Source organism: Hyla sarda, chromosome 11 (genome assembly GCF_029499605.1).
Source record: "Hyla sarda isolate aHylSar1 chromosome 11, aHylSar1.hap1, whole genome shotgun sequence".
In the NCBI taxonomy this organism is placed as follows: domain Eukaryota; kingdom Metazoa; phylum Chordata; class Amphibia; order Anura; family Hylidae; genus Hyla; species Hyla sarda.
This window is the reverse complement of record NC_079199.1, coordinates 15,975,231-15,998,091: the sequence shown is the minus strand read 5'-3', so window position 1 is coordinate 15,998,091 and position 22,861 is coordinate 15,975,231. Positions and strand designations below refer to the sequence as shown.

The 22,861-nt window shown below is 41.0% G+C and overlaps 1 protein-coding gene across 1 annotated transcript in view; it reads right to left on the bottom strand.

Annotated features, from left to right (window-relative positions):
• Nucleotides 1–19,500, bottom strand: part of LOC130295223 (uncharacterized) — a 46,867-nt gene extending 27,367 nt beyond the window's left edge. The window contains exons 1-5 of the mRNA XM_056545740.1: nt 19,133–19,500; nt 11,851–12,382; nt 6,347–6,443; nt 5,443–5,544; nt 4,662–4,762 (exon numbers count right to left, since the gene is read on the bottom strand). Coding sequence (XP_056401715.1) covers nt 4,662–4,762; nt 5,443–5,544; nt 6,347–6,443; nt 11,851–12,382; nt 19,133–19,373 — 1,073 coding nt within the window. The 5' untranslated portion in view covers nt 19,374–19,500. The remainder of the gene's footprint in view (nt 1–4,661; nt 4,763–5,442; nt 5,545–6,346; nt 6,444–11,850; nt 12,383–19,132) is intronic.
• Nucleotides 19,501–22,861: the final 3,361 nt, after the last annotated feature.

Sequence of the window (22,861 nt, the reverse complement as noted above, 5' to 3'; positions counted from 1 at the left end):
CCTACTCATATTTCCCGCAGAATTGTGATTGGCTGGAACCATATGGCCAATCACAGCTCTCTGCGGGAAATATGAATAGGTGTATATATACGGGGACCATAGAGGAGCGGCCGGCCACATCTATACATTATACAGAAAGATCACAACCGAATCTGGGGCGATCTGTCAATTATTACAGGTACTACTACTCCCATTATGGAACAGTGTGTGTTCCTTGCTGGGGAGTAGTAATACCACCTAAAAAATAAAGAATAATAAGTGAAACACACACACACACACACACTACATTTTTATTATTGCCGGCTACATTTTTAGTGCCATGCCCGCCCACATAAATTGATCCCTGTTTAAAAATTAATAAAAATTTTGTTATAAAAAAAATCAATTTCATTAAATACAATTTTCTCCATCACTACTGTGTCTTTTTTATTATTATTTTTTTAATGGTACCCTACGAAATGTTATTAAAAAAGTATCTCCATCACTTTTTTGTCCAATTGAAAAAACTCTAAAGTTAAAAGCCACATGGCGTTTTTCTTGGCGTTTTTTTTACTCCCATAGACTTCTATGGGAGAAAAACTCCAAGATTTCAGGGAAATATGCTGCGATTTTGCAAAACCGCCAAGGAGCTGAAAAATGCCAAAAAAGAATGAAAAAACGCCAAAAGGATAAAAAAAAACGCCAAACTGAAAAACGTCAAGTGGAAAAAGAATTTTGCGATTTCTCATTGATTTACAGCTAACATCTACCAGCAGCGTTTTTTGGCCGAAAAAACGCCATGCGGCAGAATTGGCATTTTTCTTGGCGTTTTTCCATAAAAATAAAAAAAACAAGTAGAAACTTAGTCTGTGAATGTAATATAAATATAGCAATGTAATATAGGTCTAGTAATGTAATATAAGTTTATAATATAATGTAATATAAATATAATTATGTCACATACGTCTAGCAGATACCAGGGAATACTATAGAGCAGTCGGCTGTCGTTTACAGTTTGTGGTTTTCAATTGTTTTATGACAGAAATCATGAACTGAAAGTCTGTTCCGCGCAGATCATGTAGCTGTGACCACTGGATAGATTCCTTCATCACACATCCCCTTTTTACCTACTAAATATAATTCTATATTTCCAAGTATCAATGCATTTCCCTGTTGTATTGAATGTTTCCGTATCTCTACATATCTTGTTTCTTGTGTTTTGTGAACTCAGATAACCAAGTATGTCTCCCCTATATATATATATATATATATATATATATATATATCTACTGTATACACACTCATACATACATATACAGTATCTCCCATAAGTGACTCCACCCCTCACATTATATATACACTATCCCCCATAAGTGAGTCCACCTCTCACATTATATACAGTATCTCCTATAAGTGAGTCCACCCCTCACATTATATATACAGTATCTCCCATAAGTGACTCCACCCCTCACATTATATATACAGTATATCCCATAAGTGAGTCCACCCCTCACATTATATATACAGTATCTCCCATAAGTGAGTCCACCCCTCACATTATATACAGTATCTCCCATAAGTGAGTCCACCCCTCACATTATATATACAGTATATCCCATAAGTGACTCCACCCCTCACATTATATATACAGTATATCCCATAAGTGACTCCACCCCTCACATTATATATACAGTATCTCCCATAAGAGAGTCCACCCCTCACATTATATATACAGTATATCCCATAAGTGACTCCACCCCTCACATTATATACAGTATCTCCCATAAGTGAGTCCACCCCTCACATTATATACAGTATATTCCATAAGTGACTCCACCCCTCACATTATATACAGTATCTCCCATAAGTGACTCCACCCCTCACATTATATATACAGTATCTCCCATAAGTGAGTCCACCCCTCACATTATATATACAGTATCTCCCATAAGTGAGTCCACCCCTCACATTATATATACACTATCCCCCATAAGTGAGTCCACCTCTCACATTATATACAGTATCTCCTATAAGTGAGTCCACCCCTCACATTATATATACAGTATCTCCCATAAGTGACTCCACCCCTCACATTATATATACAGTATATCCCATAAGTGAGTCCACCCCTCACATTATATATACAGTATCTCCCATAAGTGACTCCACCCCTCACATTATATACAGTATCTCCCATAAGTGACTCCACCCCTCACATTATATACAGTATCTCCCATAAGTGAGTCCACCCCTCACATTATATATACACTATCCCCCATAAGTGAGTCCACCCCTCACATTATATACAGTATCTCCCATAAGTGACTCCACCCCTCACATTATATACAGTATCTCCCATAAGTGAGTCCACCCCTCACATTATATATACAGTATCTCCCATAAGTGAGTCCACCCCTCATATTATATATACAGTATCTCCCATAAGTGAGTCCACCACTCACATTATATATACAGTATATCCCATAAGTGACTCCACCCCTCACATTATATATACAGTATATCCCATAAGTGAGTCCACCCCTCACATTATATATACAGTATCTCCCATAAGTGAGTCCACCCCTCACATTATATATACAGTATATCCCATAAGTGAGTCCACCCCTCACATTATATACAGTATCTCCCATAAGTGACTTCACCCCTAACATTATATACAGTATCTCCCATAAGTGAGTCCACCCCTCACATTATATATACAGTATATCCCATAAGTGACTCCAACCCTCACATTATATATACAGTATATCCCATAAGTGAGTCCACCCCTCACATTATATACAGTATCTCCCATAAGTGACTTCACCCCTAACATTATAGACAGTATCTACCATAAGTGAGTCCACCCCTCACATTATATATACAGTATCTCCCATAAGTGACTCCACCCCTCACATTATATACAGTATCTACCATAAGTGAGTCCACCCCTCACATTATATATACAGTATCTCCCATAAGTGAGTCCACCCCTCACATTATATACAGTATATCCCATAAGTGAGTCCACCCCTCACATTATATATACACTATCCCCCATAAGTGACTCCACCCCTCACATTATATACAGTATCTCCCATAAGTGACTCCACCCCTCACATTATATATACAGTATATCCCATAACTGAGTCCACCCCTCACATTATATATATAGTATCCCCCATAAGTAAGTCCACCCCTCACATTATATATACAGTATCTCCCATAACTGAGTCCACCCCTCACATTATATATACAGTATCTCCCATAAGTGACTCCACCCCTCACATTATATATACAGTATATCCCATAAGTGACTCCACCCCTCATATTATATATACAGTATCTCCCATAAGTGACTCCACCCCTCACATTATATATACAGTATATCCCATAACTGAGTCCACCCCTCACATTATATATATAGTATCCCCCATAAGTAAGTCCACCCCTCACATTATATATACAGTATCTCCCATAACTGAGTCCACCCCTCACATTATATATACAGTATCTCCCATAAGTGACTCCACCCCTCACATTATATATACAGTATATCCCATAAGTGACTCCACCCCTCACATTATATATACAGTATCTCCCATAAGTGAGTCCACCCCTCACATTATATACAGTATCTCCCATAAGTGACTTCACCCCTCACATTATATACAGTATCTACCATAAGTGAGTCCACCCCTCACATTATATATACAGTATATCCCATAAGTGACTCCACCCCTCACATTATATATACAGTATCTCCCATAAGTGAGTCCACCCCTCACATTATATACAGTATCTACCATAAGTGACTCCACCCCTCACATTATATATACAGTATCTCCCATAAGTGAGTCCACCCCTCACATTATATACAGTATCTCCCATAAGTGAGTCCACCCCTCACATTATATATACAGTATCTCCCATAAGTGACTCCACCCCTCACATTATATATACAGTATATCCCATAAGTGAGTCCACCCCTCACATTATATATACAGTATCTCCCATAAGTGACTCCACCCCTCACATTATATATACAGTATATCCCATAAGTGAGTCCACCCCTCACATTATAAATACAGTATTTCCCATAAGTGAGTCCACCCCTCACATTATATATACAGTATATCCCATAAGTGACTCCACCCCTCACATTATATACAGTATCTCCCATAAGTGACTCCACCCCTCACATTATATGTGTATCCTCAAAATAACTCAACACACACCATAAATATCTAAACCTTTGCCACAAAAGTGAAGACAACCTTAGGTGAAAACGTCCAGATTGGGCCCAAAGTGTCTATATTTTGTGTGGTCACCATTATTGTCCAGCTCTGCCTTAAGCCTCTTGGACATGGAGTTCACCAGCTCTTCACAGGTTGTCCCTGGAGTCCTCTTCCCTCCTCCATGATGACATCACAGAGCTGGTTGATGTTAGAGACCTTGTGCTCCCCACCTTGCCATGGAAGGTCATGGAGGTTACATAGTTACATAGTTTGTGAAGTTGACAAAATCTCATGCATCAGCTCATGTATTGGAAAATTGTATTTCTGTTTATTATACAAAGAACAATGTTTATCTGCTGAAAACTGTAATACTCGTTTAAGCAACATTATAGTGTAAGGTATATATGAAAATGATTTAATCAGCAAACACATATTATTTATTACCTGGTCACAAAGTGCAAAAACTCCTCCCAAAATAAGGATTGTAGCCTAGAAACTATGGTGTCCCCAAGGACTTCCACTGCTTTGCGTATCCTAGTTCCTTCCTAAATTTGAAGAGAGGACACGATTCAGTTTCCTTAATTCTCTGTCAGGATTGGGGATAAGATGTCTGATCGCAGGGGTCGTGGAAACCCGCGATCTCTGTGCAGCACCTAGCGTTCCTTCAGAACGCTGGCGGCAGGGTCGTGACATCACTGCCACGCCCCTCGTGATGTTACACCAGGCCCCCTCAATGAAAGTCTATGGGAGGGGGAGTGGCAGCTGCCATGCCCCCTCCTATAGACTTGCATTGAGGGGGCGTGGTATGATGTCACTAGGGGCATGGCAGTGATGTCACAACACCGCCACCTGCTCCATGTGATCGGAACAAAATGTTCCGACCTCTGGAGCAGCAGAGTACCCCTTTAAGGGCTTTTTCTCCAGCTCTGGACAGTTCCTGACACGGACATAGGTGTCAGCAGAGAACACTGTGTTCAGACTGGAAAGAACTACACAACTTCCTGTGGAGCATACAGCAGCTGATACATACTGGAAGGATTAAGATTTTTATATAGAAGTAATTAACGAATCTGTTTAACTTTCTGCCACCAGTTAATTTGATTAAGGTCCAGATTATCCTCTGGAGTCCCCCTTTAAGCAGCCATCATTCAATCCATGTATTGACATACAATTATGAAATAGCAAACTGATATAGAAACAATAACATATCCAGGTCATATGTTACCTCCAAGACATCGGTGAAATAATACCGAACCTCATGTTTCGGATACGAAATCCACACAATTTCGCTCTGTAGAATTTCCACGAATGTCCTGTACATTATATCCTGTAATGGAAAGATGATGGGTTTCATTACTGTAAATACAATTTATGATCTACTTTAATATTTATTCAATGTACTGTATATATACAATCAATATTTGTTTTTCCCTGAAACAGCAACACTCTTGCCTATAGGCTGTTTATGCAACTACACTGGAATAGTAGAGAGAGTCAGAAGAGTGGTGCAGTATCTGTAAAAAACTAAACATAACCCCCCTCCAAAAAAACAAACAAACATCATATACAACCCCCTATATGCTGTAAACTCCCGTCCTTTCAAGGGACTAACTGATAGAGCTCCATTTACCGAAGCACAACGGCATTCTGAACGAGCCCATATTATTCTTTTCCCCCTCAAATAGGAATGGACTTTCCCAGTTGGAGCATCCCGGACGAGCCCCCAGCCAGTGATAACTGATATGCAAACATGTTATGAAGTCAAATGAAAGAGTAGTGATAGTGTTTAGGGCAACTGGAGAGTAATATATTTATTAAACAAACAAAGCTGTGCACCACACCACATAGTTTTTCTTTCAGACATTTTTTGGAACCTCAAAAATTGCCCTCAAAACAGCTGAAAAAAAGATACCAAACACCATTTGGTCTAATTATACAGCATTTTTTTCAGCCATTTTTTGGGGGGCCTTCTTTTGACTTATTCTTTTGGTCATTACCTCTACTGGTGAGGATGCTAATAATGGCAGCATATTATAAGATCTGGTTATCAATATACCATGTCGTATAGCCTGTTCCCTCATTCCTCCATATCCCGGCCTATTATTGTGTGTAAATGTGAAGCTACTTACCCGTCTAGCAGATACAATCTTGTTCCCACTGTCTGAAAACCAGTTTCCAAATAGCAAAGGATCAAAGTTCTCTGAGCCAACCCTGAGTACGCACAGCCTGCAAAGGAATATACATAGTATTATATCGCTTAGAATACAGCATTGCAGTTGGTGTTTCGTCTTTCCAGTGCTAGTTTATAAACATTGGTAAAATGTACTTATTGTTTCAAAAGATTTATAAAAACCTGCATGGTTCTATTAGTTTGTTGTCTGTTACTGTGCCCCTAAGAGTCCCCTCCATGGGGGCAACTATTTCTCTTTCTCTCCAGTTTAGGGTCTGGGACCAAGTTTGGGCTGTTTGCCAGTAGTGTACCTAAAGGGCTTCATTTCCCTTACACTACTATAGATGGCATGTGGAGAAAGAAAGGGTTACTGATGCACTGTGTTTACACAGTGCCAAGTGAGAATAACAAATAGAAGCAGCTGCAGGATCACAGCAAGGAAAAGGTTACATTAAACTGCTATTAGCTGTTGAGAAGTGTGGGTGAACAGGAGTCCAACAAGGGGTCACTTACTTAAATATGTCCAGTAGGTCCTGAGATATGTCCCCCACACATAATTCAGTGAATCGGCAGTGGGGGTGGGGCTTCGCTGGGGTGGGGCTTCATCGGCGCAATTTACATATTCATTGTCTGTAACTTCACATTCTAGTGAAATGGAGTCACTAGGCACCGACCCCTGCGATGCCCCGCCCCCACTGCATGATTCACTGAATTCAACAGTGGATCTTCTGGGGAACATATCTTAGGACTTGTCCAGGATTAGAAAAATGCTGCTTCTTTCTTGCAAAACCAGCACCACTTCTGCCCACAGGTTGTGTCTGGTATTGCAACTCAGCTCCATTTACGTGAATAGGACTGAGCTGCAGTACTACACACAACCTGTGGACAGTAGGGGTGCTGTTTTTTCAAGAAAAAAAGTGGAAAGAACGTATTACTGTATTGTTAACATATCGTCTGGCAACCCGCCTTGTGGAAAGAATTCCCTGTTTCTCTAATTTGTCATTTAAGAGTCCAGATAAAATCAGCCAGAAAATTCCCAGCCCATCAGAGACATTGGGAAACTCCCAGTCACTAGACAGTTTCACTTTCAGTTTCACTTCTTAGTACAGTGGTCTCATACTGTGGCCCTCCGGATGTTGCAAAACATCCACTCCCAGCATTCCCGGACAGCCAACGCAATTGCAACTCAACTCCATTGACGTGAATAGGACTGAGGTGCAGTACTACACACAACCTGTGGACAGTAGGGGTGCTGCTTTTGCAAGAAAAAAAAAAAGCAGCATTTTTCCAATTCTGGACAACCCCTTTAAACTGAGCCTCTTTCAACATATCAATATGAAGCCTCCAAAATAAATATTTTTTTAAATGTTTCTCTATAAATTATACGGTTTAATAAATAGTGTCATTAAAAAATACAACTTGTCCTATAAATAAATAAGCCCTCACAAAGCGATGCAGATTGAAAAGTAAAAAAAAAAGTTATGGCTCTTAGAAGGCGAGGAGGAGAAAATGAAAGTAAAAAAACAAAACTTGGCTGCATCCTTAAGTGGAAAGAACGTGTAACTGTATTGCTGACATATCGTCTGGCAACCCGCCTTGTGGAAAGAACTCCCTGTTTCCCTAATTTGCCATTTAAGGGTGCGTTCACACGTGCATATTTTCTGCTGCAGATTTTCTTCAGCAGATTTTGCTATCCATTGAAGTCAATGGGCAGAAAAATCTGCAGCAAAAATACGCACGTGTGAACGTACCCTACGGAATTTCCGCCTGCAATTTCAAGAGGAATTGCAGGCGGAAATTCCGCCTGCTAAAATGTATAGTGTAGTGAATGGGTTTCCGTTCACAAATTCACACTTCGGAATTTGTGAAGCGGAATTTGTGAATGGAAAATCCGCTTGGAAATTTCCGCCTGAAGAAAGGGGTTGCTCTTTCTTCAGGCGGAAATCCGCGCGGAACACATTGCAGTCTATTGGAGACCGCAGTGTCCGCGCGGTCCTAGCGCCAACTGATTCAGTCAGGGCTGGCTGCACTCGGAATCTCCGGGCGGAAATTTTCTGCCCGGGATTCCGTAGTCTGAACCTAGCCTAAGAGTCCAGATAAAATCAGCCAGGAAATTCCCAGACCACCAGATACATTGGGAGTGCCTCTGGGAACTCCCAGTCACCAGACAGTTTCACTTTAAGTTTCCCTTCTTAGTACAGTGGTCTCAAACTGTGGCCCTCTGGATGTTGCAAAACTTTAAAGGGGTATTCCAGGCAAAACCTTTTTTTTTATATATATATATCAACTGGCTCCGGAAAGTTAAACAGATTTGTAAATTACTTCTATTAAAAAATCTTAATCCTTCCAATAGTTATTAGCTTCTGAAGTTTTCTGTCTAACTGCTCAATGATGATGTCAAGTCCCGGGAGCTGTGCATGATGGGAGAATATCCCCATAGGAACTGCACAGCTCCCGGGACGTGAGTCATCAGAGAGCAGTTAGACAGAAAACAACAACTCAACTTCAGAAGCTAATAACTCTTGGAAGGATTAAGATTTTTTAATAGAAGTAATTTACAAATCTGTTTAACTTTCCGGAGCCAGTTGATACATAAAAAAAAGTTTTGGCCTGGAATACCCCTTTAACTCCGAGCATGCGGTTACAGCAACCTGATGGTAGAAATCATGTAAAATTCAGCAGTTTTCGAGATGTGCTACAGTTTATACAACCAGCATCAAATCCTACTTGGGAGGCTAGATTAAGTACCCTTAATGGCCACCGTAAAAAAAAAAAATTTATCTGTGGTCATTAAAAGATAATATTTTTACTGGAGGTAAGTGGGTGGGTGTTATACTTTAAAACACACTTTCTAAGTCCCTCTAGAGTACTTTTATAAGCACTGCTTGGGTTGCATTCACTGATCATCACTATGCAATTAGAGTCTTCCTGTATCTACACTCTGCTAGTAGAACCTACCTGTATCTGGTCTCTGCTATAAGAGTCTGTCTGTATCTGCGCTCTGCTAGTAGAATCTGCCTGTATTTTACACTCTGCTAATAGAGTGTCTGTATCTGCTCTCTGCTAGTAGAGTCTGCCTTTATCTGCGCTCTGCTATTAGAGTCTGTCTGTATCTGCTCTCTGCTAGTAGAGCCTGCCTTTATCTGCGCTCTGCTATAAGAGTCTGTCTGTATCTGCGCTCTGCTAGTAGAATCTGCCTGTATTTTACACTCTGCTAATAGAGTGTCTGTATCTGCTCTCTGCTAGTAGAGTCTGCTTTTATCTTCGCTCTGCTATTAGAGTCTGTCTGTATCTGCGCTCTGCTAGTAGAGTCTGCATGTATCTGCTCTCTGCTAGTAGAGTCTGCCTTTATCTTCGCTCTGCTATTAGAGTCTGTCTGTATCTGCGCTCTGCTAGTAGAGTCTGCATGTATCTGCTCTCTGCTAGTAGAGTCTGCCTGTATCTGCTCTCTGCTAGTAGAGTCTGCCTGTATCATAGCTCTGCTAGTAGAGTCTGTCTGCATCTGCTCTCTGCTAGTAGAGTCTGCCTGTATATGAGCTCTGCTAGTAGAGTTTGTCTGTATCTGGTCTCTGCTAGTAGAGTCTGCATGTATCTGCTCTCTGCTAGTAGAGTCTGCCTGTATCTGAGCTCTGCTAGTAGCGTCTGCCTGTATCTGTGCTCTGCTAGTAGAGTCTGCATGTATCTGCTCTCTGCTAGTAGAGTCTGCCTGTATCTGAGCTCTGCTAGTAGAGTCTGTCTGTATCTGAGCTCTGCTAGTAGATTCTGCCTGTATCTGAGCTCTGCTAGTAGAGTCTGTCTGTATCTGCTCTCTGCTAGTAGAGTCTGCCTGTATCTGAGCTCTGCTAGTAGAGTCTGCCTGTATCTGAGCTCTGCTAGTAGAGTCTGTCTGTACGTGAGCTCTGCTAGTAGAGTCTGTATCTGAGCTCTGCTAGTAGAGTCTGCCTGTATCTGAGCTCTGCTAGTAGAGTCTGTATCTGAGCTCTGCTAGTAGAGTCTGCCTGTATCTGAGCTCTGCTAGTAGAGTCTGTCTGTACGTGAGCTCTGCTAGTAGAGTCTGTATCTGAGCTCTGCTAGTAGAGTCTGTCTGTATCTGAGCTCTGTTAGTAGTCTGTCTGTATCAGCTCTCTGCTAGTAGAGTTTGTCTGTATCTGAGCTCTGCTAGTAGAGTCTGTCTGTATCTGTTCTCTGCCAGTACAGTTTGCCTGTATCTGCCCACTTCTAGGAGAGTCTGCCATTTGTTCAGCTGACAGCTGTCCCTTCTGAACTCTCCATACACATGAACATTTATTATGGCCAGATGGCTCTGGTGATGGCTCATCAATCTGAGAACATCAAGATTGGGCAGTTGATATCTATGGTCCCTCCGGTGCTGTAGGAAAAGCATGAGAGGTAAACAGAGGTTATAACGGATCCTGTTTATATGAATAGAACAGTTCCCATTCATATAACACCTCAATTTGAGCGCCAGATGGTTGGACATGGTGCGCGATGGACGGACTGGGAAAATCATCTTTCTGCGCTCCCCTGTCCGGCATTCAGAAATAGTGGACGCTGAATCCGAAACAACTGATACTAATATTTGCACATTATCATCAGTTGTGGCATTGGTTGTTACATTGTGGCATTGGTGACGCCAGACATATGTGAACCGAGCCTAACAGGTCCGGCCCCTTACTCCTCCAACATCATCAGGGAGTCAGGGGCCACCATATTAGCTGTTCAGACAACTTTTGACTTAAGTAAATGGGAACTTTTAGTTGAGCACTGCAATACTGCCATGGCTGACAGTATAGTGGGTATCATTATGTATGTGAGATACAATTAAATGGCCTGTGCAGGATCACAACAAAATGGCTGCTTTCTTCCAAAGACAACGCCGTACCTGTAACATTTGTGGGTATTGCTGCTCAGCTCTATTCAATGCAATGGACCTGAGCTGCAATATCAGACACAACCTGTGTTGGTGTTGGATGAAAGCAGCCATGTTTTTCTAATCCTAGACACCCCCTTTAAAGGGGTACTCCGGCCCTCAGATATCTTATCCCCTATCCAAAGGATCCGCCGCTGGGGACCCCCGCAATCTTGCATTCGGCACCCACCTCTTTGAGCTGCACGCCGCGCTACCAGCTCACAAACTGCCGGGTGCCGACCACGGGGCCGGAGTATCGTGACGTCACGACTCTGCCCCGTGTAACGTCACGCCCTGCCTCCGCTATGCAAGTCTATGGGAGGGGGCGTGACGGCCGTCACGCCCCCTCCCATAGACTTGCATAGCGGGGGCGGGGCGTGCAGCTCAAAGAGGGGTTGCCGAATGAAAGATTGCGGCGGTCCCCAACGGCAGGACCCCCGTGGTCAGACATCTTAAAGGATAGGGGATAAGATGTCTCAGGGCCGGAGTACCCCTTTAACTTGTCATATCAGAATGAGAGACATATATGTATTACCGTTATATATATATCCTACCTTCTATGTTCCTTATGGGCCCATTTAAGCAGCAGCACATACTCTTCATACTTCTGTTTCTCATTGACCAATGAGGTGAGGTGACTCAGTAACACAACATGGAGGCACTTCAGGTAGGCGGCTGTCAGGACCTCTGGAAATCGCTCAAGTCTCAGTATAGTGTCTGAAATGTTCTTCTCAAGTTCCTCCAGATAATAGTGCAGGCCTCTTTTGGGGTCATGTCTTGGACTCCGCTTCTTTATATCATTCTCGAACAGTCTCTCCATCTCAGTGCCCCAGTTCTGTGGCCTCCAGTCCGGACCCTTGTTGTCTTTTTGCTGCTTTGTCCATTGAATACATTGAGAGATAAACTGAAGACTCGCAATCCGGTTGTGATCACCATCAAGCGCCAGGGTCAAGGATCCCCACATCTCCTGGGCTAGGACGTCATACAATTCACTACTATCCAATTGTCCTGTTTGCTCCACATCATGGATCAATAAACAGGCGTCGTAGTATTGGTTTTTGTCTATTAGACTTTTGAGCTTTTCCTCTGTGGAAACAAAATAAAAGAGATTCAGTATTTTAAAGACTGCCTATATGTAGTGGGTGAAAAATCATATATATATATATATATATATATATATATATATATATATATATACACACGCAGTCATGGCCGTAAATGATGGCACCCCTGAAATTTTTCGAGAAAATGAAGTATTTCTCACAGAGAAGGATTGCAGTAACACATGTTTTGCTATACACATGTTTATTCCCTTTGTGTGTATTGGAACTAAACCAAAAAAGGGAGGGAAAAAAAGCAAATAGGACATAATGTCACCAAACTCCAAAAATAAGCTGGACAAAATTATTGGCACCCTTTCACAAAATTGTGTAGAAATAAAATTGTTTCAAGCCTGTGATGCTCCTTTAAACTCACCTGGGGCAGGTAACAGGTGTGGGCAATATAAATATCCCACCTGAAAGCAGATAAAGAGGAGAGAAGTTCACTTAGTCTTTGCATTGTGTGTCTGTGTGTGTCACACTAAGCATGGACAACAGAAAGAGGAGAAGAGAACTGTCTGAGGACTTGAGAACCAAAATTGTGGAAAAATATCAACAATCTCAAGGTTACAAGTCCATCTCCAGAGATCTAGATTTGCCTTTGTCCACAGTGCGCAACATTATCAAGAAGTATGTAACCCATGGTACTGTAGCTAATCTCCCTGGGGTGGACGGGAGAGAAAAATTGATGAAAGGTGTCAATGCAGGATAGTCCGGATGGTGGATAAGCAGCCCCAAACAAGTTCCAAAGATATTCAAGCTGTCATGCAGGCTCAGGGAGCATCAGTGTCAGCGCGAACTATCCATAGACATTTAACTGAAATGAAATGCTATGGAGGAGACCCAGGAGGACCCCACTATGGAGGAGACCCAGGAGGACCCCACTATGGAGGAGACCCAGGAGGACCCCACTATGGAGGAGATCCAGGAGGACCCCACTATGGAGGAGACCCAGGAGGACCCCACTGCTGACACTGACATAAAAAAATAAGACTACATTTTGCCAAAATGAACTTGAGTAAGCCAAAATCCTTCCGGGAAAACATCTTGTGGACAGATGAGACCAAGATAGAGCTTTTTGGTAAAGCAAATCATTCTACTGTTTACCGAAAACGGAATGAGGCCTACAAAGAAAAGAACACAGTACCTACAGTGAAATATGCTGGAGGTTCAATGATGTTTTGGGTTGTTTTGCTGCCTCTGGCACTGGGGGCCTTGAATGTGTACAAGACATCATGAAATCTGAGGATTACCAATGGATTTTGGGTCGCACTGTACAGCCCAGTGTCAGAAAGCTGGGTTTGTGTCCAAGATCTTGGGTCTTCCAGCAGGACAATGACCCCAAACATACATCAAAAAGCCCCCAGAAATGGAGGGCAACAAAGCCCTGGAGAATTCTGAAGAGACAGCAATGAGTCCAGATCTAAATCCCATTGATCACCTGTGGAGAGATCTTATAATTACTGTTGGAAAAAGGCGCCTTCCAATAAGAGAGACCTGGAACAGTTTGTAAAGGAAGAGTGGTCCAACATTCCGTCTGAGAGGTGTATGAAGCTTATTGATGGTTATAGGAAGCCACTGATTTCAGTTTTTTTATCCCAAAGGGTGTGCAACCAAATATTAAGTTAATGGTGCCAATAATTTATATTATATATATGTATATTATCCCTGTACTGTGACATCACTGTTTGTATTATCCCTGTACTGTGACATCACTGTATATTATCTCTGTACTGTGACATCACTGTGTATATTATCCCTGTACTGTGACATCACTGTGTGTATTATCCCTGTACTGTGACATCACTGTGTGTATTATCCCTGTACTGTGACATCACTGTGTGTATTATCCCTGTACTGTGTCATCACTGTGTGTATTATCCCTGTACTGTGACATCACTGTGCATATTATCCCTGTACTGTGACATCACTGTGTATTATCCCTGTACTGTGACATCACTGTGTACATTATTCGTGTACTGTGACATCACTGTGTATATTATCCCTGTATTGTGACATCACTGTGTATATTATCCCTGTATTGTGACATCACTGTGTATATTATCCCTGTATTGTGACATCACTGTGTGTATTATCTCTGTACTGTGACATCACTGTGTATACTATCCCTGTACTGTGACATCACTGTGTATTATCCCTGTACTGTGACATCACTGTGTATTATTCCTGTACTGTGATATCACTGTCTATATTATCCCTGTATTGTGACATCACTGTGTGTATTATCCCTGTACTGTGACATCACTGTGTATATTATCCCTGTACTGTGACATCACTGTGTGTATTATCCCTGTACTGTGACATCACTGTGGATATTATCCCTGTACTGTGATATCACTGTGTATTATCCCTGTACTGTGACATCACTGTGTATTATCCCTGTACTGTGACATCACTGTGTGTATTATCCCTGTACTGTGACATCACTGTGTATTATTCCTGTACTGTGACATCACTGTGGATATTATCCCTGTACTGTGACATCACTGTGTGTATTATCCCTGTACTGTGACATCCCTGTGTATATTATCTCTGTACTGTGACATCACTGTGTATTATGCCTGTACTGTGACATCACTGTGTATTATCCCTGTACTGTGACATCACTATCCCTGTACTGTGACATCACTGTGTATTATCCCTGTACTGTGACATCACTGTGTGTATTATCCCTGTACTGTGACATCACTGTGTATTATCCCTGTACTGTGACATCACTGTGTGTATTATCCCTGTACTGTGACATCACTGTGCGTATTATCCCTGTACTGTGACATCACTGTGTATTATCCCTGTACTGTGACATCACTGTGTGTATTATCCCTGTACTGTGACATCACTGTGTGTATTATCCCTGTACTGTGACATCACTGTGTGTATTATCCCTGTACTGTGACATCACTGTGTGTATTATCCCTGTACTGTGACATCACTGTGTATTATCCCTGTACTGTGACATCACTGTGTATTATCCCTTTACTGTGACATCACTGTGTGTATTATCCCTGTACTGTGACATCACTGTGTATTATTCCTGTACTGTGACATCACTGTGGATATTATCCCTGTACTGTGACATCACTGTGTGTATTATCCCTGTACTGTGACATCCCTGTGTATATTATCTCTGTACTGTGACATCACTGTGTATTATGCCTGTACTGTGACATCACTGTGTATTATCCCTGTACTGTGACATCACTATCCCTGTACTGTGACATCACTGTGTATTATCCCTGTACTGTGACATCACTGTGTGTATTATCCCTGTACTGTGACATCACTGTGTATTATCCCTGTACTGTGACATCACTGTGTGTATTATCCCTGTACTGTGACATCACTGTGCGTATTATCCCTGTACTGTGACATCACTGTGTATTATCCCTGTACTGTGACATCACTGTGTGTATTATCCCTGTACTGTGACATCACTGTGTGTATTATCCCTGTACTGTGACATCACTGTGTGTATTATCCCTGTACTGTGACATCACTGTGTGTATTATCCCTGTACTGTGACATCACTGTGTGTATTATCCCTGTACTGTGACATCACTGTGTATTATCCCTGTACTGTGACATCACTGTGTGTATTATCCCTGTACTGAGACATCACTGTGTGTATTATCCCTGTACTGTGACATCACTGTGTGTGTTATCCCTGTACTGTGACATCACTGTGTATTATCCCTGTACTGTGACATCACTGTGTGTATTATCCCTGTACTGTGACATCACTGTGTATTATCCCTGTACTGTGACATCACTGTGTATTATCCCTGTACTGTGACATCACTGTGTGTATTATCCCTGTACTGTGACATCACTGTGTATATTATCCCTGTACTGTGACATCACTGTGTATTATCCCTGTACTGTGACATCACTGTGTATTATTTATTCTTTATGTGTCATTGATGCCTAGAAATGTTAAGTTATTCCCCTGAATATCGTAGAAAAGCCACTGTAATGTTGTTGCTATATGGCAGTAATATTAAATCATAATACGTAATGCAGTAGTAGTAGCATTTCCTGGTTGGGTAGTATTATTGCAGAACTTGTCTGTAGGTTGGTGCCCACACACGTTACGGATTCTCACAATGTATATGGGGTTTTCGGTTTGAATGCACTTACAGGTGTCCGACATGCAATACCTGACACTGCAAATCTGAGTCGGGATGAAAACTGAGAACAGACACCAAGTCTACACCGTCAATTGTGTCAGTATCACAGAACCATAACACAGTAGAATACTCTAGTACTATTGTAGAGCAGTGTATTATGCCTGTCAGCATGCCGCTCAAACAGCTGTATACCGTCACATACATGACAGGCCTGGGGGACACTAGGGAAATTCTGCCTGAAATTCCTACAAGGAAATTCCTGCCGAATTCCCCTTGCAGCAGCTTCCCATTGATTTCAGTGGGAATCTGCTGCTTAGTTCGGTACAACTCCCAGCCAGAAGATTGAACACTCTAAACATGCCGAATATTCTGGTTGAGTCACTGTAGTGAATGGGCCATTCAAGACTACATTCGGGCCCCCCGCGATCTCCCACTAGCACAAGAGCGCGTCACGACCCCCACCTGAAGCGTAGGCCGCCACGCCTCCTCAATATAACTTTATGCGAGAGCCGAAGATTGCAGAATGGCTCTCCCATAAATCTATATGGAGGTGGCGTGGGGGTCGTGACGCACCCGCTAGCGCACTGGGGCTCCGTTCAGGAGATCGCAGGAGGCCCCAGCGCTCAGACCCCCTGTGATTTAAAACTTATCCCCTATCCTTCGCATAGGGGATACGTTTTTGATGATGTGACTTGTCCTTTAATGCTCAAAAATGAAGTGCCGATTCCGGAGGAGGCTGCTGCAATCGGATTCCGCTCTGGTGTGAACATACCCCATACAGACAGCCGAACTCTTGTGATCCCGGCACGGGAATCCCATGTGGCAGCCAGGCCCAAAGCCCCATAGCGACTGCAGTAAAAATGCGTATGGCCAGTCACTAATGGGATTAATGAATTTGTTACAACTTTACTCCAGCAGAAATTGGCAAAGGGCTGATTTCTAAAATGCCAGTCCTAAAGGGGTCATCCAGTTTACGAAAATGTAAAGGGGTATTCCAGGCAAAAACTTTTTTATATATATCAACTGGCTCCAGAAAGTTAAACAGATTTGTAAATTACTTCTTCTGAAAAATCTTAATCCTTTCAGTACTTATGAGCTTCTGAAGTTAAGGTTGTTCGTTTCTGTCTAAGTGCTCTCTGATGACACCTGTCTCGGGAAACGCCCAGTTTAGAAGAGGTTTGCTATGGGGATTTGCTTCTAAACTGGGCGTTTCCCGAGACACGTGTCATCAGAGAGCACTTAGACAGAAACGAGCAACCTTAACTTCAGAAGCTCATAAGTACTGAAAGGATTAGGATTTTTTGATAGAAGTAATTTACAAATCTGTTTAACCTTCTGGAGCCAGTTCATATATATATATATATATATAAAAAAAAGTTTTTTGCCTGGAATACCCCTTTAAGAACGCAGGGAAGATGGGACCCCTGTGATCTCCTGCACGGCGCTCCTGTTCTCCTTGTGCTCTCCATGCATCTCTATGGGAGAGCTAAAGCACTAGATTCGTGTAGAGATGCATAGGGAGGGGGGTGTGGACCGCAACCACAGTTCCTGGCATGGGAGGAGCCATGGTGTCGGGCAGGAGATTGTGGGGGTCCTAGCGGTCGGACCCCTGCCATCTGACACTTATCCCTTATCCTTTGGATAGGAAATCATTTTTATTAACCTGTACCACTCCTTCAAGTAAATCTGCCAGCTTCTTGTGTTTCAATTCCTCGCTAGTTATAAAACCACTGCTTGCTGGCAGTGAATGAAACCACTCTTTACATACCTCCCAACCGTCCCGGATCCGGCGGGACAGTCCTGTTTTTTAAATGCTGTCCCTCCAGAACGGTCCTCATATGTCTTGCTTGCTGTTGAAACTTTTGGGCTCAGTCCATTGTTCATACATTGTTTCCAAGCGCCATGCCCAGATGTTTATTACACATATGCTGGCCCGGACTTACCATCTGCCGGGCAGATGTGCCATGGGCCGGTCAGTCTGTGAGATGGGTGGGGTTGTTTCCCTAGTCTGATTTCTGACATCAGTGCTGCCCGCCGCCACCTTTACAGCCAAGGCAGCAAACGTTGTGCATGCAGCACGGAAGTGGATACAATTGTATCCAATCTTGGCAATGCTGTGATACACATACATAGGCAGCTGAACACGTCTGCTGCAATGTATCAGTCCAGGTTGTATAGCTCATAGCAATGTCTCCGGTGGTTCCAGCTGTTGGAAAACTACAACTCCCAGCGTGCCCGGACAGCCAACGGCTGTCCGGGCATGCTGGGAGTTGTAGTTTTCCAACAGCTGGAGGCACCCTGGTTGGGAAACACTGACTCACATAATGTGGGCAGGAATAGATTTATATTGGTTTACAGCTTCAACACTTAATTTTTTTTATTTATTTATGTATTCACTGACAGCAAGCAGAGATCTTTAAAATGGTGAGGGATAGAAACAGTCTCTATTAGAAAGTTGTAGAACTTTTCCCAAATACTTATATATAATATTATAAACGTCATTTATATAAAATGCGAAAATAGAAATCGCCCACATTAGCAATCCTCCCCCAATATTGTGTGAATAAAACAGATTTAAAGGAACAGACCTTTAGATATGCCGCCCTCCTGAACTTCATCGTCCAGAGTCCCCTTGTTTTTCCGTTTTATGGAATTCGTGATCGGGACCTCAAATGTTAAATGTTCCTTGAATTTTTTCAGGCATTGATTTCCTTTGGAGCGGTCTTTATTGGACAGGAGGGGGCACACTTCGGGGGCAGGCCCCTTGATGAATCTTCTCAGCGCCTTCTTGATGATGTTTTTGCCCCCCTGCCCGGCTGCACGTGGCATCTCTGCTGTCCCGGGTATAGACAGGCTGTGACTCTCGTGCCTGCTGCTGCACCACAGTCTGCTCCGCCCCTGTACACTTCTCTTCTGTTATCCCAAAATGATTAACCCCGCCTGGGAAATTTATAGGCTGCGAGAAGAAAAAAACAGACTCTAAAGGCCAAATATAGAGAAACTTCCTTTATTTGTCTTTATTCTTTCCTTAAAGATAAACAATATGATAAATGCTATATCATTACTCTATCTCATATCTATCTATCTCATCTCTATCTATCTAATATCTATCTATGTCATATCTATCTATCTATCTCATATCTATCTATCTAATATCTATCTATGTCATGTCTATCTATCTATCTAATATCTATCTATCTCATATCTATCTATCTCATATCTATCTATGTCATATCCATCTATCTATCTAATATCTATCTATCTCATATCTATCTATCTCCTATCTATCTATCTATCTATCTATCTCATATCTATCTATCTCATATCTATCTATCTCATATCTATCTATCTCATATCTATCTATCTATCTAATATCTATCTATCTCATATCTATCTATCTCCTATCTATCTATCTATCTCATATCTATCTATCTCATATCTATCTCATATCTATCTATCTATCTATCTATCTATCTAATATCTATCTATCTCATATCTATCTATCTATCTAATATCTATCTATCTATATCATATTTATCTATCTCATATCTATCTATCTATCTATCTAATATCTATCTATCTCATATCTATCTATCTATCTCTTATCTATCTCATATCTATCTATCTATCTCATATCTATCTATCTATCTCATATCTATTTATCTCATCTCTATCTATCTATCTATCTATCTCATATCTATCTATCTATCTCATATCAATTTATCTCATATCTATCTATCTATCCCATATCTTTCTATCTATCTATCTCATATCTATCTATCCCATATCTATTTATCTATCTATCTATCTCATACCTATCTATCTATCTATCTATCTATCTCATATCTATCTATCTATCTATCTATCTATCTATCTCCTATCTATCTATCTATCTCATATCTATCTATCTATCCCATATCTATCTATCCCATATCTATCTATCTCATATCTATCTATCTTTCTATCTATCTCATATCTATGATAGATAGATAGATAGATATGAGATAGATAGATATGAGATAAATAGATATGAGATAGATAGATAGATATGAGATAGATATATATGAGATAGATAGATAGATAGATAGGAGATAGATAGATAGATAGGAGATAGATAGATAGATAGGAGATAGATAGATAGATAGGAGATAGATAGATAGGAGATAGATAGATATGAGATAGATAGATATGAGATAGATAGATAGATAGATATGAGATAGATAGATATGAGATAGATAGATAGATAGATAGGAGATAGATAGATAGATATGCGATAGATAGATAGAATCTATCTATCTATATCATATCTATCTATCTATCGCATATCTATCTATCTATCTCATATCTATCTATCTCATATCTATCTATCTATCTATCTCATATCTATCTATCTCATATCTATCTATCTCCTATCTATCTATCTCATATCTATCTATCTCATATCTATCTATCTATCTATCTCCTATCTATCTATCTATCTATCTCCTATCTATCTATCTCATATCTATCTATCTATCTCATATCTATTTATCTCATATCTATCTATCTATCTCATATCTATCTATCTATCTATCTCACATCTATCTATCTCATATCTATCTATCTATCTATCTCATATCTATCTAACTGTCTATCTCATATCTATCTATCTCCTTTCTTTCTTTCTTTCTTTCTTTCTTTCCTTCCTTCCTTCCTTCCTTTGTTCTCACAATCCTATTTTCCACAATTGTGTGTAACCCTCAGGTATAAAGTAGGTAAGTTGTATGCATACTGAATTAGAGGGCACTTACATCACCGGTGGCACAGTCTCTTATCCTTGTCTGAGAACGGGAATGAACATCTATGAGACATGAGCTCAGGGATAACTGTAATACGCAGTATGGTGGCCCCTCCTGCTCTCCGTCTCTGTATATGAGGCCTATACACGAGGGGACTAAAAGGAGGAGACACCATTCTTGTAAACCAGACAACTCCTGCCATTCTTGCTTTTACTTAGCCAAACATGCTTATTGTTTCAACTTTTGATGATATCTCAAGGAAACATAACAATAGTAAAAAAATCCAACTTTTTGTACACTTGTTTTCCATCTTTAGGTAGTATTCCCCTTTCATGCCTGTAAATGTTCACAAACTAAGATGCTTCTTTACAAGATTAACAAGACACAGAGGAGAGGAAAGGAGGAGGGGAGGAGGGGGATGATGCTGCAGTCTCTAGAATTCAGCCTGTGAGAGGGGAGAGGGAGCACACAGGTACATGGTACTACGTTTAAAACATATCTACAGCTGAGAAGGGATTTTGTTTCTTTTTGTGTCTTTCCCGCTGCTAATTTCCTGACTTTTCCTTGTGCCCAAATGATTTCGTGTGGGTCTGTATAATTATTTCTCATTAATTTTTTGGTATTATATAAAATTCTGCTTTTGATCATTGTTCTATTGGACAACAAAAACCTGGACAACAACCTGGATTTTAGAGAAGTTTAGGGTGACTTTCATCAGCCTGAAATGATTTCCAAACCTCTCAACAACACATTTGGAAATAGAGGAAATTGTTGCCACAAAAACATATTAAAAAGTTGCTATAAGATATAAACTGGTTGCCAAAACATAAATAATAAAAGTTCAAAACATAAATAAAATCATGAACTATAATAAATAAATATAATTGCTATCGCTGCGTCAGTGTTCAAAGAATCATGCTAGAACTGCTGTTTTTGTTCAACTTGTCACCTAAAAAAAGGAGTAATCAAAAAGTCATATACACCTCAAAAAGGGGCAATATAAGCTATAGCTGGGGGCGCGCAATAGAGACACAAGCCTTGACACAGATCAATTGCCGAAAAAATTTAAAAAAGTTATGTATCACAGAGAATGGTGACAGAAAGCAAAGTGTTTATTTTTTATGTTATAAAAGTTGTAAAACATAACAAAAACTATATAAATTTGGTATTGTAGTATTCTTACTGACCCACAAAATAAGGTTAACCTGGACATATTAAGGAAGCGTTAGACAAATCCCAGGCGCCATGACACCTTTTATCCTGGTGCCTAGGTTTTTGTCAGGTCTTTCTAACATGGGTTAACCCCTTCATGACCAACGACGCACAATTATGTCATGGGTCCGGTGAGGAATTATAATGCACTCAGGAGCCAGACCCATGTAATGTGCAGCAGGTACCAGCAATCACAACATTTCATTAAACAGTTATGGTCTACTTAATGGTCCAGTGGTCTGATTGGCAGACCATGATGGAGTCGAGGGCTACCAATTGGTTCTATATAAGCAACCAAACAATTGCTTATAAAAGGGCCCTTGTGGT